The sequence below is a fragment of the Thamnophis elegans genome, chromosome 7, assembly GCF_009769535.1.
Source record: "Thamnophis elegans isolate rThaEle1 chromosome 7, rThaEle1.pri, whole genome shotgun sequence".
NCBI lineage: Eukaryota > Metazoa > Chordata > Lepidosauria > Squamata > Colubridae > Thamnophis > Thamnophis elegans.
In genome coordinates, this window is record NC_045547.1 from 15538632 (window position 1) to 15555250 (window position 16619).

The following is a 16619-nucleotide window of genomic DNA, read 5'->3' on the forward strand; positions in this document are numbered from 1 at the left end:
ATCTCCTCTTTTGAATTAGATTATAGCCCATACGTTCTAATCCCAATTATATTAGACAGTGCAAAGCAATTCTTTATTTTGATATATAGCAGTATACCTATTTTACTATAATATTGTAAAGTCTATAATTTTCATATTCCCCTAGCAAATTCACTGTAGTATCTTCTCTGGATAGAAGCCCATTCATATTAATTATTATTTTGATTTGCTGAGCCTGGATTGCTCCGAAGACAACTATTAGAAAATATATAATCTGAACTTTAAACATGGCTCTTCACTATCCCAAAACAGAATTTGAACAAAATATACCAACATCAAGTAAGAATTTTATTTTTGTAGAACCCATTACTGGGAATCCTTACCTCCGGGTGAAATATAGAAGCAGTTGAGTTGAGTTTCATTAACCATCTTGCCCGCATATTTCACCCCAGGTTCCCCCGACTGATGTGCAGGTAGTGGACGATATGCTGATGTAGCTTTGCGAACGAGGGTCTGAAACATCTTCTTCCAATCCAGATCGATAAAACGGAGAAGTAGTAGGAATGGTGCTCTAACTTAATGCTATGCAAAAAATAAAAATAAATGCTATCTGGTCTTAGTCAGATGGCCACAAAATATGTGGCAAATAATAGTCAAATTGGGTTAATGCTCCTCCTCCCCAAATACTGTTAGGAAGATACTTTTAAATAAAGTTCTGTGCATTTTTTTTGGTTCTTTTTAGATTTTCCTTCCAGGCTGTTATTTAAAGTCTTTCCCTTATGGTTGCTTGTAGTCCCTTTCTCCTTCTGTTAGTTTTACAGGAAAACTTATATTGAGAAGTGGAGTTAATGGACTCCATCTGCCTGTCAGTTCATCACCTCCCTGAGCCATGGAGGCTTCTGGTTGTCATACATCATCACCACCTTGGCAGTTTCTGATAACTTAGCCTTGTTTTTGAAGATAGAGTTTTTGGGGTTTCTGGGTTTCGCCTAGTGAGAGAACATATTTTCCCCAAGCCATAAGTTATATTTTAAAGATATCGGAACCAGAGCAATTGAGTTATGACGTAAGCCCAGGGAACTTATTGAGTTAATACGCAATGCAAAACATCCTGAACCTTACATATATGCCTTGATATAAAGGGTTTGTTCCAGGGCAGCGCCTTCACATATTTTCCAGCAATTTAAAAAAAATAAATAAGTGAAGGATAGCATCCCTTAAAAGGAAAGGCATGCAGTCCATTTTGTAATGATGCAACCTTTCTGGTGAAATTATCTTGAGGTTGCAAGTGGCTTCACAGGCTGAGCTCAGGAGACGGTAAAGAGGCTCCGTTGTTTGTTTCTTGGGAACATAAATCATGCAGTGGACAACACGGCCTTTGCTTTATTGTAAGACTTCATAGATTGATGGATGCAAGTGTGTCTCGTCTCCTCCAGACCAGAGAGAGAGACAGAGGGTGTCTTCTCATGAAATATTCTTTCTTGTTGTATATCCTAACAGGCCCCTGGGTTTTGTTTGAAACTCCCCTTGTTTCTGTTTTTAGAACAGAATTTAAAGGGCCTTTAAATTTAAAGGACCACTTTGCTCTTCTGAGCCCATGATCTTGGAATATATCGATCAGTGGTCTTTTAATCGAGAAGCAGAAGCCACAGTGCAGCATTATTAAGTCACTGCATACTTTTATAGCTGTGTGTTTTGGTCTACTTACAGCCACATACTCATCACGTATTATATAGGGAGATTTCTAATCTGTATCTGGTTATATTTGGGCAAAATGGACTTGACTTGCTTTGTGGCTCTGTTTTGAGTTTTTCTTTTTGGATCCAGAATGTCAAGTGTGTTAAGAGGTATTTGGCACCCATCAGAAAATATGCAGCTACACTTAAGTGTGGACAATTTGCATTGCAAAATAGTAAGGCTCTTCATCATGTAAAACAGGAGAAGAGGTGCCCCACGGATATATTTAAGCTTCTTAAGGAGATGAGAAACCATGGAATAGTTACTTTCTAAGTACAGTACAGATAGTCCCCAGGTTACAACAGGTCATTTATGGTTCAAAGTTACACTAAATCCCCCAAAGGTATTTATGTCCCAGTCCCAAAGTTAGGTCTGTTGCAGCACTTCTGCGGTCATTCATCCTTGTGACCAACCGGAGATGTTGCAACATGTGTCTCCCCCCTTCTATTTCTTCACCATCCTTCCCTGTTTGGGTCCCCTGGGCACTGGGTCTGCTTTGCCACTCCGATCATCTCCACTCATTACCGATTGCTCACCTACCTTTCGAAGCTCTCCAGAGCTCAGAAGATTGGGGTACAGAAGGAAGAGGTGCCACTCCCTCCCTGGGCCATGTAGCAAAATTCTACCAGCAGCCATCACTGAGGGGAGGAAAGGCTGGTGACTAGCGAAGAAAAGAAAACCCAAGAGTTTTGTCAGCATCTCAGAAAAAGACGACTGCTTGTGGAATTCTGCCATGTGGCCCAGGAATGGAGCTGTCTGTCCTCCTTCTGTACCCCAATCTTCTGAGCTCTAGAGGCTTCGAAAGATAGGTGAGCAATCAATGATGATGGTGGTGGTTGGAGGGGCGGGAAGGAAGCCCAAGTGGCGGTAGGAAGCGGAGCATGGCCTATCTCGGGTTGGGAAAGGCCTTGGCAGCTGGAGGCAGGTGGGAAAGGAAAGGAAGATAGAAGAAGGACAGAAAGAGTGGAATGGATTGGTACTGCTAAAAAATCAAGTCTCAAGATTCCGTGGACCCCTTTGTTTGTTTTGTTTTGTTTTATTAAACATTTATAGGCCGCCCTTTTCCCTGAGGGGACTCAGGGCGGTTTACAATAATAGGGGAAGGGAGTGCAGGACAAAAACACAAAGAAAATGTGAGTAACAAATAATTAGCAGTAAAAACACAACATTAATTCAACATTCGGGAGGGGCAAAAGTAAAATCTTATCCCCAGGCCTGACGGGATAGCCAGCTCTTGAGGGCTGTGCGGAAGGCCTGGACGGTGGTGAGGGTGCAGATCTCCACGGGGAGATTGTTCCATAGCGTCGGAGCTGCAACTGAGAAGGCTCTCCTTCGCGTAGTCGCCAGTCGGCACTGACTGGCGGATGGAATTCGGAGGAGGCCTACTCTATGCGATCTGATGGGACGGAGGGAGGTAATCGGCAGAAGGCGGTGTCTCAAATAGCCAGATCCACTACCATGGAGCGCTTTATGAGTGGTAAGTAGGACCTTGAAGTGCACCCGGAGATCAACAGGTAGCCAGCGCAGCTCACGGAGGATCGGTGTTATGTGGGCGAACCGTGGTGCGCCCACAATCACTCGCGCGGCTGCATTCTGGACTAGCTGAAGTCGCCGGATGCTCTTCAAGGGCAGCCCCATGTAGAGCACATTGCAGTATTCCAGCCTAGAGATCACAAGGGCTCGAGTGACTGTTGTGAGGGCCTCCCGATTCAGATAGGGCCGCAACTGGCGCACCAGGCGAACCTGGGCAAATGCCCCCCTGGTCACAGCTGACAAGTGATGGTCGAAACTCAGCTGTGGGTCCAGGAGGACTCCCAAGTTGCGGACCCTGTCTGAGGGGTATAAATTTTGACCCTCCAGCCTGAGTGATGGAACGTCGGCCGAATTGTTGGGAGGAAAACAGAACAGCCACTCGGTCTTTTCCGGGTTGAGTACCAGTTTGTTAGCTCTCATCCAGTCTTTAACAGCCTCCAGACCCCGGTTCATCACGTCCACCGCTTCATTGAGTTGGCACGGGGCGGACAGATACAACTGTGTATCGTCCACGTATTGATGGTATTTTATCCCGTGCCTTCGAATGATCTCGCCCAGCGGTTTCATGTATATGTTAAATAGCAGGGGGGATAAGACCGAACCCTGCGGCACCCCATAAGTTAGGGGCCTCGGGGACGATCTCTGCCCCCCCACCAACACCGACTGCGACCTGTCCGAGAGGTAGGAGGAGAACCACTGCAGAACAGTGCCGCCCACCCCCACCTCCCGCAGTGGTCGCAGAAGGATACCATGGTCGATGGTATCGAAAGCCGCTGAGAGGTCAAGGAGAACCAGGATGGACGCATGGCCTCCATCTCTGGCTCTCCAGAGATCATCGGTCAATGCGACCAAAGCGGTTTCTGTGCTGTAACCGGGCCTGAAGCCGGACTGGAAGGGGTCAAGATAGTTAGCTTCCTCCAAGGTACGCTGAAGCTGGAAGGCCACCACCTTCTCAACAACCTTCCCCACGAAGGGGAGGTTGGAGACTGGACGGTAGTTATTAAGAGCGGCTGGATCCAAGGACGGTTTCTTCAGGAGGGGTCTCACCACCGCCACCTTGAGCGCGGTGGGGAAGTGCCCCTCCCGAAGAGAGGCGGTAACAACCGCCTGGATCCAGCCTCGTGTCGCCTCACTGCTGTTGGCAACCAGCCAGGAGGGACACGGGTCCAGTATACAGGTGGAGGCACTCACAGCTCGCATAGCCTTGTCCACATCCCCGGAGGCAACATCCTGAAACTCAACCCAGAGATGGTCTGCCAAGTCATTCCCTTGTGTCTCGGCTGGATCTGCGGGAGTGGAGTCCAGGTCCGACCGAAACCAAGCAACTTTGTCCGCCAAGAACTGAACATACTCCTCAGCCCTGCCCTGTAAGGGGTCCCCCGTCTCCCTCCTATTTAGGAGGGAGCGGGTTATCCTAAACAGGGTGGCTGGGCGGGACTCGGCGGACGCTACCAAGGTGGCAATGTGTGTTCTTTTTGCTGTTCTTAATGCCCGGATGTATTCCTTGGTGCATGCTGTCAAAAGTGCTCGGTTCAACTCGGACCTATCAGACCTCCACGCGTGCTCTAGGCGTCTCCTCCGGCGCTTCATCTCCCGGAGCTCCTCGGTGAACCAAGGAGGCCTCCGGGATCCGCCGACCCGGAGGGGCCGTAGTGGCGCAATCCGGTCAAGAGACTCCGATGCTGCCGAGTGCCAGGCAGAAACAAGAGTCTCCGCCGAACTGTGGGCGAGAGTATCAGGAATATCCCCAAGCTCCGTCTGGAACCTTAGAGGATCCATAAGTCGCCTGGGGCGGAACCACCTGGTCGGTTCCTCCTCCCTACGGTGGGGGTTTGGCCTCTGGAAGTCTAGCCTCAGTAGGCAGTGGTCTGACCACGACAGGGGTATGATCTCATTACCCCTCAGACCAAGATCACAAATCCACTGCTCCGAGAGGAATACGAGGTCGAGCGTGTGACCCGCTGAGTGGGTTGGGCCTCGAATTACCTGGGTCAAGCCCATGGCTGTCATGGAAGCCATGAACTCCTGCGCTCCATCAGAGTGTTCACCGAGCGAAGGCAAATTGAAGTCCCCCAGAACCATAAGTCTAGGGAACTCAATTGCCAGCTCGGCTACCGACTCGAGGAGCGAGGGGAGGGCTGCTGCAACGCAGTTGGGAGGCAGGTACGTTATCAGCAGACCCACTTGACCCTTGAGGTCCAGCTTCACCAGTAGGGACTCACACCCGACAAGCTCTGGAGCAGGGATCCTACGAGGTGCTAAAGACTCCCGGACTACAATAGCCACACCGCCACCCCTTCCCTGGGCTCTCGGCTGATGAAGCACCTGAAATCCATCTGGGCACATCTCTACGAGGGGGACTCCTCCCTCCGTGCCCAGCCATGTCTCAGTAATACATGCCAGGTCTGCCCTCTCGTCTAAAATTAAGTCCCGGACGAGAGGAGCCTTGTGAACAACAGACCTGGCATTTAGCGACAGCAGCCTGAGACCAGGGTCCTGATTACTCGTGCCATCTGACCTTGGAGTGGGACTCATAGGGCCGGAAGGAGGGATCTCTGTGATGTAGCGAGCCCTCCTTCCCCGGTAATGGCCAGCCCTAAAGTCCCCGCCATATCTGCCTCTCCCTGTTATGACCGCAATGCTCCGACCCTCTCCCGTGGGCGTAGTCCCCCCAACCACCCCAATGGCCCCCGCTTTCCCCGGCAGGTCCTCCGAATCAGACATACTCATTCACTCACCCAAGCAGTCCCCACATAAGAGTTAAAACATATAAAATACAATGATAATAAAATGGTAAAAGTGGGATCATTCACTCAATCACATACAATCCCATGCACTCATCATACCAGATAAAAATTGCGCGGTTGTGCGAATTGGTGAAGGCAGGATCTTGGAAGTTTGGCCTTCTCGTTAACAAAGTCTAATGGGAGTCCAATAGAAAACTGTATATGGTCCAGAGAAGTATATGGCCAGAAAGAAGTACCAATAATGGCCACTGGAGGGAGTCCTTTGGCTCAGGCAGTCCAACTCCACGCTGCTTCCCTCTCTCCCCAAAGCGAAGGGATTGCAGAAAAACTGCCCAGCCCAAAACGGGGACTTCAGACGACTCAATGCTTGAGAAACCCCGGATGTGCAGAGAAATGCAGGCTACAACCAGAGAATCGCGTTTTCCCAGGAACCGACAAAGCCCCACAAGATCAATGGGAATTCTCCCTTCTGCAGTATCATCGGTCTCTGGGCAGAGTCTTTCTTGATTTCACTAATCACCAGATGGAGGAGAGAGTTCGGCGCAAGAGAGAAGGGAGGGAGGGAGGATATTTTCAGTCACATTTAAAGACATTAAAAAACACTGCGCTGCAGTTTGAAACTTGTGCTCGGTGTTTTCTTGTTACCTGCGCGGCCGTGCAGGCGCGCAGCTTAGAGGGAACATTGCTGCTATTCCCTGTATTAGTAATTCTTAACAGGAGAGAAAGATGCAGAGTTTGTCTGTAAACTAGTATCCTGTTCTGGTCAAAGGGAAGATTTATTTGTTTAATCTATCTATCTATCTATCTATCTATCTATCTATCTATCTATCTATCTATCTATCTATCTATCTATCTAAATGTGTGTTTGTGTGTGTGTGTGTGTGTTTCAGCATAACTGTGGAACTCCTTGAGCAATTCCAACTAAACTTGGTACAGAGATGACCTACCCTCTAAAAACCAATACTGTGGGGGTAAAACACCCCTAAAACTTCTCAGGGTTTGTGTTCAGTTAAGATACAGTCTGTTGTGCCTTAAAATGGCTTCTACTGTATAGCACAGTGGAGTTGCCATGGTAATGGCTTCACAGTACTTCACAACGGGGCTCCCTCTAGTAAGGGGGAAAATCCAACACCAAAAATTCCGTTTGGTCCAGACATTTTCCCCCTATAAATAAATACCCGGGCAACACCGGGTTATCAACTAGTAAATAAATAAAATAGAAGGAAGATCAGCCACAGTTGAGCAACAAGTGTCAGGCTGTCTCTCCAACTCATGTAAATGGCTTCTGGTTTATATTTTCTTGCTTGCTTGTCTGAACATGTTCTCACTCCTGGCCAAATGTTTTTGCTTTGTCTGCTTTAATAGGTGCTAGAGTCCCTCCTGTGAATACAATATGGTCAATTTTTCTTCTTCCCTTTAGACCTACGTTGATAGGTAGTGTACTGTTTGTTCCAGATATGACCTGCATTAATAGCATCCTTTAGATATAGTTCTATTTTAAGAGAGTCTTTCCCCCACCCCAGTATTTTAAATCTGTAAGGTAAAGGTTCCCCTCGCACATATATACTATTTGTTCCTGACTCTAGGGGGTGGGGCTCATCTCCATTTCAAAGCTGAAAAGCCAGCACTGTCCAAAGATGTCTCCGTGGTCGTGTGACCGGCATGACTAAACACCAAGGGCACATGGAAGGAACCTTGTTACTTTCCCACCGAAGGTGGTTCCTAATTTTCTATTTGCGTTTTTACATACTTTTGAATGGTTAGGTTGGCAGAAGCTGAACAAGTAACGGGAGCTCACTCTGTTACAGGGCGCTAGGGATTCAAACTGCCGAACTGCTGATCTTTCTGATTGACAAGCTCAGTGTCTTAGCCACCATGTCCCTGATCTGTAGCCCCAAGCAATTGGATGCTTTAATTTCTGTTATGATAAATAGAAAGGGATAGATTCATACCTTGTGTGGTTTTAACATTATTGGAAAAAGTTATATGGAAATATGTTATAAACATTTCTTATTAGAAACATTTATTATAGAAATAAGCTTATTCGTGGATTTCCCAAGGACCTTATAAATAACAATGAACGATTTTTTCTATATCCCCCATCTTTGTATTCAAAATGAACACAACTAGCAGATGTCTCTGTTACCATAGACTTGATTAACTCATGCAGAAACATCACGTCTGTTTTTCCTTATGGCGACTGGGCTCATATGTTGGATAGAACCAAAGTTTATTTATCCATGATTTATTGAATAAACTATAATTACTTTATAGTTTGCAGAGCAAGCTAAGCAACAAATCGTAATTTATAAATCACAGTAATTGATTCACCCAGCATTCTGGGCCAAAACCAAACTACATCGTCAATACAATATTTATATACAATATTTATTTATTTATATTGTGAAAAATATAGATATTTATTGTGAAAAAGCAATGATACGCTCCCCTATTTGTTGTGTTCATAGGCTTGTCCTCTAATTTGGTATATATTTAGAGGTACATTTGATATTCTTCGAATTATATTTCTGCCTCACATGGATAAGAAAGAAGGCTTGATATCAATTACCTGTTGGCAAAATTCCAATTAATACCTTTTTTTAAAAACAGCCACTTTTTAAATCTTCTATGAAAAAAGTATTTTTGATAAAGGTATATCAGCAATGGAAGAGATCTCTGAAAAGGTATAGGTTATGTTCTAGAAACTAAATCTAAACCTAATTTTCAGGGTTCCGACGGATGCCCTAATTAAATCATGAGCCTCGAGCCAAGCTTCAAAAGAAATCCAGTTATTTATTAGGAATTTTATGCCGGCATGTTCCCAAGTGAAGCCAACCCCACGTAATTAAGGCCCCAAACACACCCTGTTTCCCTTTTCCCCCAGGGTATGTCATCAATCACATTTGCTGAGGAAATTTTGTGGATTGTTCCAGCCGCTTCAGCAGGAGCAGTTGTTTCATAGTTCCTTCAACCGATTAGAAAGAACTGTATATTTTAAAAAGCAGAGTGTTTTTTCCCCCAGCAAGTACTAGAACTTGGGCCAATTTTGGATTCACAAACTACGCAAGATTGGGTGTGGTTGACACTTGGAAGACAGATCACTGGGGATTCCCAGGGCTGTAGACTAAACAAAACAACAACAAAAATGAGAAGACAGGGACAAAGTACTTCTGTAGTGTTGTCAAGAAAACTGCATGGATGCATGGTAAAAGTCATTGCATAGTCTGGGGCATTTTTTTCCTCTTATTACTTTATATATATATATTAAAAAAGAAAAAGACATGAAGCTTTTGCTGTTTGTTTGTAGCTGCAGTATCAAAGAATCCTCAACCAATGAAAAATGCAATTATTTTTCAAGCAAAATACTTCCCTCTTACAGTCTAAGTATATGGGTGAGCAGACAGGATTGCAGAAGGCAGTATGGGAGAGATGGAGAAGAATGGACAGGCTGGGAAATGTCAAGTAAGGTTGGAGAAGGCAGTAAGGATGGCAGGTGATAGGCAAGTTGTGGAGATGTCGGAAAATACTGAAGACTTAAATTCAGTAGAGGAAGATAATGAGTGGATAAAGAAGATTGGAGATGGCAGGAGGAGGCAAACCGTAGCATAATGCAAGACAAATAAATACAAATACAATACAATAAGACAAAAAGTGATGAACAATGGTCTGTCATGGTCTGATTATCTATCTATCTAACTAACTATCATCTATCTATCTATCATCTATCTATCTATCTATCTATCTATCTATCTATCTATCTATCCATTCTCTCTCTCTCCATCCCTATCTCCATCCATCCCTTTCTCTCTGTCCATTGACCCATATCTATCTATCTATCTATCTATCTATCTATCTATCTATCTATCTATCTATCTATCTATCTATCTATCTATCTATCTATCTATCTACCTACCTACCTACCTACCTACCTACCTATCATTATCTATCTATCTATCTATCTATCTATCTATCTATCTATCTATCTATCTATCTATCATCTAATCTATCTATCTAGATCATCTGTCTATCTTCTGTCCGTCCATCCATCCATTCATCCATCCATCCATTTATCCATCTATCTATCTCATCTATACTATGCTGATGTTACCAGTGGTGGGTTCCCAATTTTTAAACTACTGGTTCGAGTGCCCTCCTGTGGGTGCTTGCATATGTGCATGATGCTTTTGCACATGCACATGTGCGTGACACTTCTGTGCATGCACATGTGCATGACACTTCTGTGCATGCACATGTATGTGATGCTTCTATGCATGTGTGCGACGCTTCTGCACATACATGTGATGCTCTGTGCCTCCCGACGCTGCTACTACTGGTTTAGCCAAATCGGGCCGAATCAGGAGCAACCCACCACTGGATGTTACCCAGGGGACTGCAGTGCTAGTACAGAATACTTATTTGGCTGCCTTACCACTGCTAGCCCATTCGATTCAGACTTGTGCAAGAAAGATGACCGGCATCCTGCAGTGTCATCCAAGACTTTCTCTCTCCACTGAAGTCACCTCACAAACGAGTGTCACATCTGGGAAGGTCCAGTGCTGGCAAGAATCTGACGTCCGCCACAGAGCACCAGCTCATCTTCCCACCAAAGTAGTGCCTCTTTATCTACTTGCATATGACATGCTTTTGAACTGCTAGTTTGCACTCCAAGTAGTCCTTGACTTACAAACATTCATTTAGTGACTGTTTAAAGTTACCAACGGCACTGAACCAAGTGACTTATGACTGTTTTCACACTCACAACAGTTGCAACAGCCTCATGGTCTGATCGACATTCTGACCCTTGGCAACTGGCATGTATTTATGACAGTCGCATTGTCCTGGGGTCATGGGATCAGCTTTTGCGATCTTCTGCCAAGCAAAGTCCATGGGGGAGGCAGGTGCACTTAACACCCATATTACTAACTTAACAACTGCAATGATTCACTTGACCACTGTGGCAAGATAGGTTGTAAAATGGGGCAAAACATACTTCAAAACTGTCTTGTTTAGCAATGGAAATTTTGAACTCAGTTGTGGTTCTAAGTCAAGAACTAGATGTACAAATATACGGGACCTAAAGCATTTTAGCCTGATCCTGCTGTGTGTTTCTAATTCCTGATGTAAAGTATATTGGTCTCTTATGAGACTCTATGAAGCTGAGATGTGTAGAGCTTGAGTAATATAACTGTTAATAATTGAGCGAACATGGCATTTGAAAGGTTAAAAAAGTGAACAATAACAATGGAACTCATTTAACGGGAAGCACATAGAAATTTCAGGATTGTTTTACTCTTCTGTGCAGGTTGGATATATTTTAAAAACATAACCTTGGGCCCCATTATTTCACCAAAGCCTTTAGGGCAGGGGTATCAAACTCAAGGCCTAGGGGCCAGACCCGGCCTGCGGGGTACTTAGATCTGGCCCACGGGGCCACCCTGGAAACAATGAAGGACTGGACTGTGGTGCTTCTGCCAGCAAAAATGGAGTTCGGGAGGGCTGCACCTGGCCCTCCCGAGCTCCATTTTCGGTGACAGAGGGTCAATGGTAGTTGAAAACCGAGCTCAGGAGCCCGTTTTCACTGGCAGAGTGCTTGGGCCACCACAGGTGCCCCCGACACGAGTGATGTCGAGCTGGCCACACCCACCCTGGCCGCACCCACCCCAGCCCCCCAAGGTCAAATACAATCTTGATGCAGCCTTTAATGAAATTTGAGTTTGACACCCCTGCTTTAGGGTGTCTACGGATCCTAGGATTGTTTTAAACAATAAAGATTATGCTTTGGTGTGTGACCCTGGTTTGCAAAATGGTAGCTTCCCCTTTTTAATTGAAAAATAAAATAATGGGGACATAGAGTACGGTAAGTATTATGATGGGTTCCAGAAATAGAGGAAGAAACATAGCCGAGGCAGAATTTGATGGATGGACGAAATTCATGGATGAAGCCTAGTTGTTTCCTAACAGAATAGTTTTCAAGGCAGGTGAGCTGAGAATGTTCTGGTATGAAAGACATGACTATAGAGAGAACGGCAAAGTGGGAGACTTTCACCCAGTCAACTTGATCTGGTTGCTAGAAATGTTGTGATTGCACGTCTACATCATGCAATAAGGTAAATGGAGTAGTACAATAGAAACTAAAATGCAACCGTTTGAATTTTATAATGTTATTTTTAAAGCTTTGGGACCTCCTCTGCAAGCAACACGCATTGATTCTTGATAATGCCAAAAAGGGCAGCTGGTGTACATGAGGCTCTGTTGTTCATCATTTGTGTTTGATGTGCGTTTACAGTGTCCATTTATGGAATTTGGTTTTACGATAAGGAAGAATGCCAAAGAATTGCAGAGCTGATGAAAAAGTAAGTGCCAGTTGGCAAAGACAGACAGGCGGGGTGGAGGTGGAGGGCCGATGGTATTGTATTTTTTTTAATGTTATGTCACTGTTACTATAGTACACTTTTTAACATTAGCCTCTTTTCAACTGAGATTGATGACATAGAGACATTGAACGTATTAAAGCAGAACATCAACCAAAGTTATGGTCTTATGACTGTTTCTTTCCTGTTTGAATAGAATAGAATAACAGAGTTGGAAGGCACCTTGGAGGTCTTCTAGTCCAACCCCCTGCTCAGGTGGCGTAGGGTTTTCAGCCAGAAAACCCTACGCCACTTCAGACAAATGTTTATCCAACCTTTTCTTAAAAACCTCCAGTGTTGGAGCATTGACAACTTCTGGAGGCAAGTTGTTCCACTGATTAATTGTTCTAACTGCCCAGAAATTTCTCCTTAGTTCTAAGTTGCTTCTCTCCTTGATTTCTGTCCTACCCTCAGGTGATTTGGAGAATAGTTTGACTCCCTCTTCTTTGTGGCAACCTCTGAGATATTGGAACACTGCTATCATGTCTCCCCTTCTTTTCATTAAACCAGACATACCCAGTTCCTGTAACCGTTCTTTATGTTTTAGTCTCCAGTTCCCTAATCATCTTTGTTGCTCTTCTCTGCACTCTTTCCAGAGTCTCCACATCTTTTCTACATCGTGGTGACCAAAACTGAATGCAGTATTCCAAGTGTGGCCTTACCAAGACATTATAAAGCGGTATTAACCCTTCACGTGATCTTGATTCTATCCCTCTCTTTATGCAGCCTAGAACTGTGTTGGCTTTTTTGGCAGCTGTTGCACACTCCTGGCTCATATTTAAATGGTGGTCCACTAGGACTCCAAATCCTTCTTACAGTTACTAGTATTGAGCAAGGTACCACCTATACTGTACCTGTGCATTTCGTTTTTCTTGCCTGTTTTTCTACACGGGAGTAAGTCCCTTTGAAAATGTTTATGGTGATTCTCAGTCATCCAGGTCATGGTTGTCCCAAAAGTGCTTCTTGGATTAGAAGCAAAACATCTTCAATGAAAAACAAAGAAAGTGCAATTGCCTCTTGAAAAAGCACCTTTGGGTCTCTTTGAAAAACGTGGCATTTACTCATGAATCAATCTACATGCAGTTGCATTATAAAAAGCATCCTTTAATTTTGTTGCTTTGGAGTAGAAGGAATATTCCTGGCCCACGATCATTTTCGTGTTTCATTTTACTGGTTGGAGTAGCTGTTGATCTTTGGTGTGATAAATACAAAACTGCATGTATTATACTTTGTATTTAGAGTTGGAACTATATATATATATATTGAACTATACAACTACAGTTGTATTTATATTTATAGTTGAAAATCATGCCGGTTTCCTGCCTGGAAGGCTCCTAGGATGGAGCTGAAAGGCAAAAGGGAAGCAGTATGCTCCCTCCCATATTTGGGCATACCAGGTGCTTTGACATAACACTTAATCATTTCCTTGGCTCAGCTGATAAGGGAGGAGAGCTAGTGGCTTAGAGGCTAATACAACTGCCTAACATGTTAAAACAGCTCAGGTTTGAAAAGCCAGTAAGGGTATGGCTAGCTGATGAGAGCTAAATAGCTTGAAATAGATCTATACTACTCTCCCTTTATTTATTTATCAGCACAAATGCAACACAAAAATCGCTTTCTGCCTGCTCCTTTCAGCTCCTAGGGTGGAACTGAAAGGCAAAAGGGAAGCAGTATGCTCCCTCCCGTATTTGGGCATACCAGGTTCCTTGTGTTAATTCTTCTAATATGGATACACTTTTTAAAATGCATTGAAAGTGATGGATGACCATACAATATACAAACAGTCACAAATAACCCTGCAGGCTCTAACCAAAGATTCAGCATCTTTTTCCTTACAAAGAAGAACCAGATACTTCCAGAAAACCCACTAAGAATATATGAAGGAAACAGGTCCCGTCATTTCCCACTTCCTAAGGACCTGATATCCAGCAAGAGAGATTGTCTGACCCATAGTAGTTTTAGATAGCTATAATGAGCCAGTTTTCCACGAATGTCTCCTAAGCAACCCCCAAGTCATACCAGCCAAATAATCATGTGCAATCGTGTGGTAAACAAGTTCAATATGTCTCATGTCAAATAGTTTCTTTGGCCTGTTGTTGGCCTAGTTGGGCTGGATGGCCTCACATTCTCCTATTATGGGAGCAGGCAGGAGACACCCCTCCCTCTCTCCATTCAATCTCATATTCTGCTGTTCCTCCATCATCATCCTCCTTTCCATACTGGTGCGATTGGTTAGAATGCAATATTGCAGGCTGACTCTGCTTACTGCAATGAGTTTGATCTTGATGGGCTCAGGTTGACTCTTCCATTCTTCTGAAGAATGGTAAACGGTAAAATAAAGGACCCAGATTTTGGGGGGCAATATGCTGACTCTAAACTGCTAGTTTAGAGAGCAAAGCACTATGAAGCTGTATATACAGTAAGTGCTATTGCTATTCTTCTGATGACATGTGTCATCCCCACCATGAATTTGCCAAAGTCGTTTTGTCTTAATTCATAAAATTCATAAACGTCCCTCCTACAGAACGTACTCTGAAGTTGTTTTCAGCTACCATTTTTCAAACCTTTATTGCTGTGACATTCTTTGTGTAAGATGGGGTATATTCTATTACAAATTAAGCCATAGGATAGGTAAAGGTAAAGGTTCCCCTCGCACATATGTGCTAGTTGTTCCCGACTCTAGGGGGCGGTGCTCATCTCCGTTTCAAAGCCAAAGAACCAGCGCTGTCCGGAAACGTCTCTGTGGTCATGTGGCCGGCATGACTAAACATCAAAGACGCACCGAGCGCTGTTACCTTCCCACCAAAGGTGTTTCCTGTTTTTTTACATGCTTTCGAACTGCTCGGTTGGCAGAAGCTGGGACAAGTAACGGGAGCTCACTCCGTTACACAGCGCTAGGGATTCAAACCGCCAAACTGCCCACCTTTCTGATCAACAAGCTCAGTGTCTTAGCCACTGCTGATTTTTTTCTAATCCTGCCTTTATTACTTTATAAATAACTCAAGGCAATGAACGTACCCTAATTTCCCAACAACAATAACCCTGTGAGGTGGGCTGAAATGGAGTAACTGGCCCAAAAGCCTGCTTTTGTGGCTAAGACAGGACTAGAACTCACAGGCTCCTGGTTTATAAATGTCCCTATAAGCCATAGGATACATTTATGTAAACTAACTGTAATATCAATAGTGCTTTTCCCATATTTCCTGATTTCTAATCTTAAATGGTTGCTTTCGGTACTTCAGCATGATTGATTAATCATGCTCAGTTCAAATTTGCCATGCATTGTTTTTGCCAATACCTGTATACACATTTCTTTGGAGTTAAGGATCATGCTCCATTTTCTCATCCTTTGCTCACTTTGAGGAAATGTCCTCTGCTTTGTGTTTCATATCCTCCTTAATTACATGCCATTTGCAATGTTGGCCTTCCCGGCACATATCAGACTTCAAAGCCCGTGTGAATAAATTAACACAGGCCCAATAGAGCTCTTTGGGGGAGCTCCCTGCTTATTTGTCTCTATTATTAGAACTGTCATTCTTGTCTTTTTGCTTTCTGATCTTAAATGGTTGTCAATCCATAACAGGTTACCCTGGCAACATTAATCTGAAACAGATATTTGCATAGCTGCAAAGTATGTAGCCGGGGTGGAGGTGGGGTGGTGGTGGATGACACCCTGTCTTCAGTCATAACTAATAGATATTCTATCATAACTAATAGAATGGTTACGTTGGTTCTTTTCACGCACCAACTATGAGCGGAAACTTTTTTTTCAATTTGTGAAAGCTTAGAATGCCATGCTTGGATAGCACAAAGGTAAAATGGTTAAATTTAAATTAAATTAACATGATAGAATGATTAATTCTGTGTGTGTGTGCGTGTGTGGTGTGTGTGTGTGTGTGTGTGTGTGTGTGTGTACCAGTGGTGGGATTCAAATAATTTAACAACCGGTTCTCTGCCCTAATGACCATCTGGGTAGGTGGGGCTCAGTGGCCATGTGACTGGGTGGGCATGGCCAACTCAAGGTCACTCAGGTCAATCGACGCTTCGCCTTAGCTGTTATAATGTAATAAGGGTTAACCGGAGAGGCAGTTTCTGTAAGAAGGTCAGTAAAGATTAGGCTAGAAACAACACCAGAATGTTTCCTTCCTGCCTTCCTTACAGGATTAGCCCTGTAAAGTGGAAAAAAAACAAAAGGAGATTTCTTCCAACAATT

At 44.2% G+C, this 16619-nt stretch overlaps 1 protein-coding gene across 4 annotated transcripts in view; it reads left to right on the top strand.

Annotated features, from left to right (window-relative positions):
- Positions 1–16619, top strand: part of DCP1B (decapping mRNA 1B) — a 64825-nt gene that overhangs the window by 17867 nt on the left and 30339 nt on the right. For all 4 annotated transcript variants that reach the window (XM_032220857.1, XM_032220858.1, XM_032220859.1 and 1 more), the window contains exon 4: positions 12283–12349. In XM_032220857.1, coding sequence (XP_032076748.1) covers positions 12283–12349 — 67 coding nt within the window. The remainder of the gene's footprint in view (positions 1–12282; positions 12350–16619) is intronic.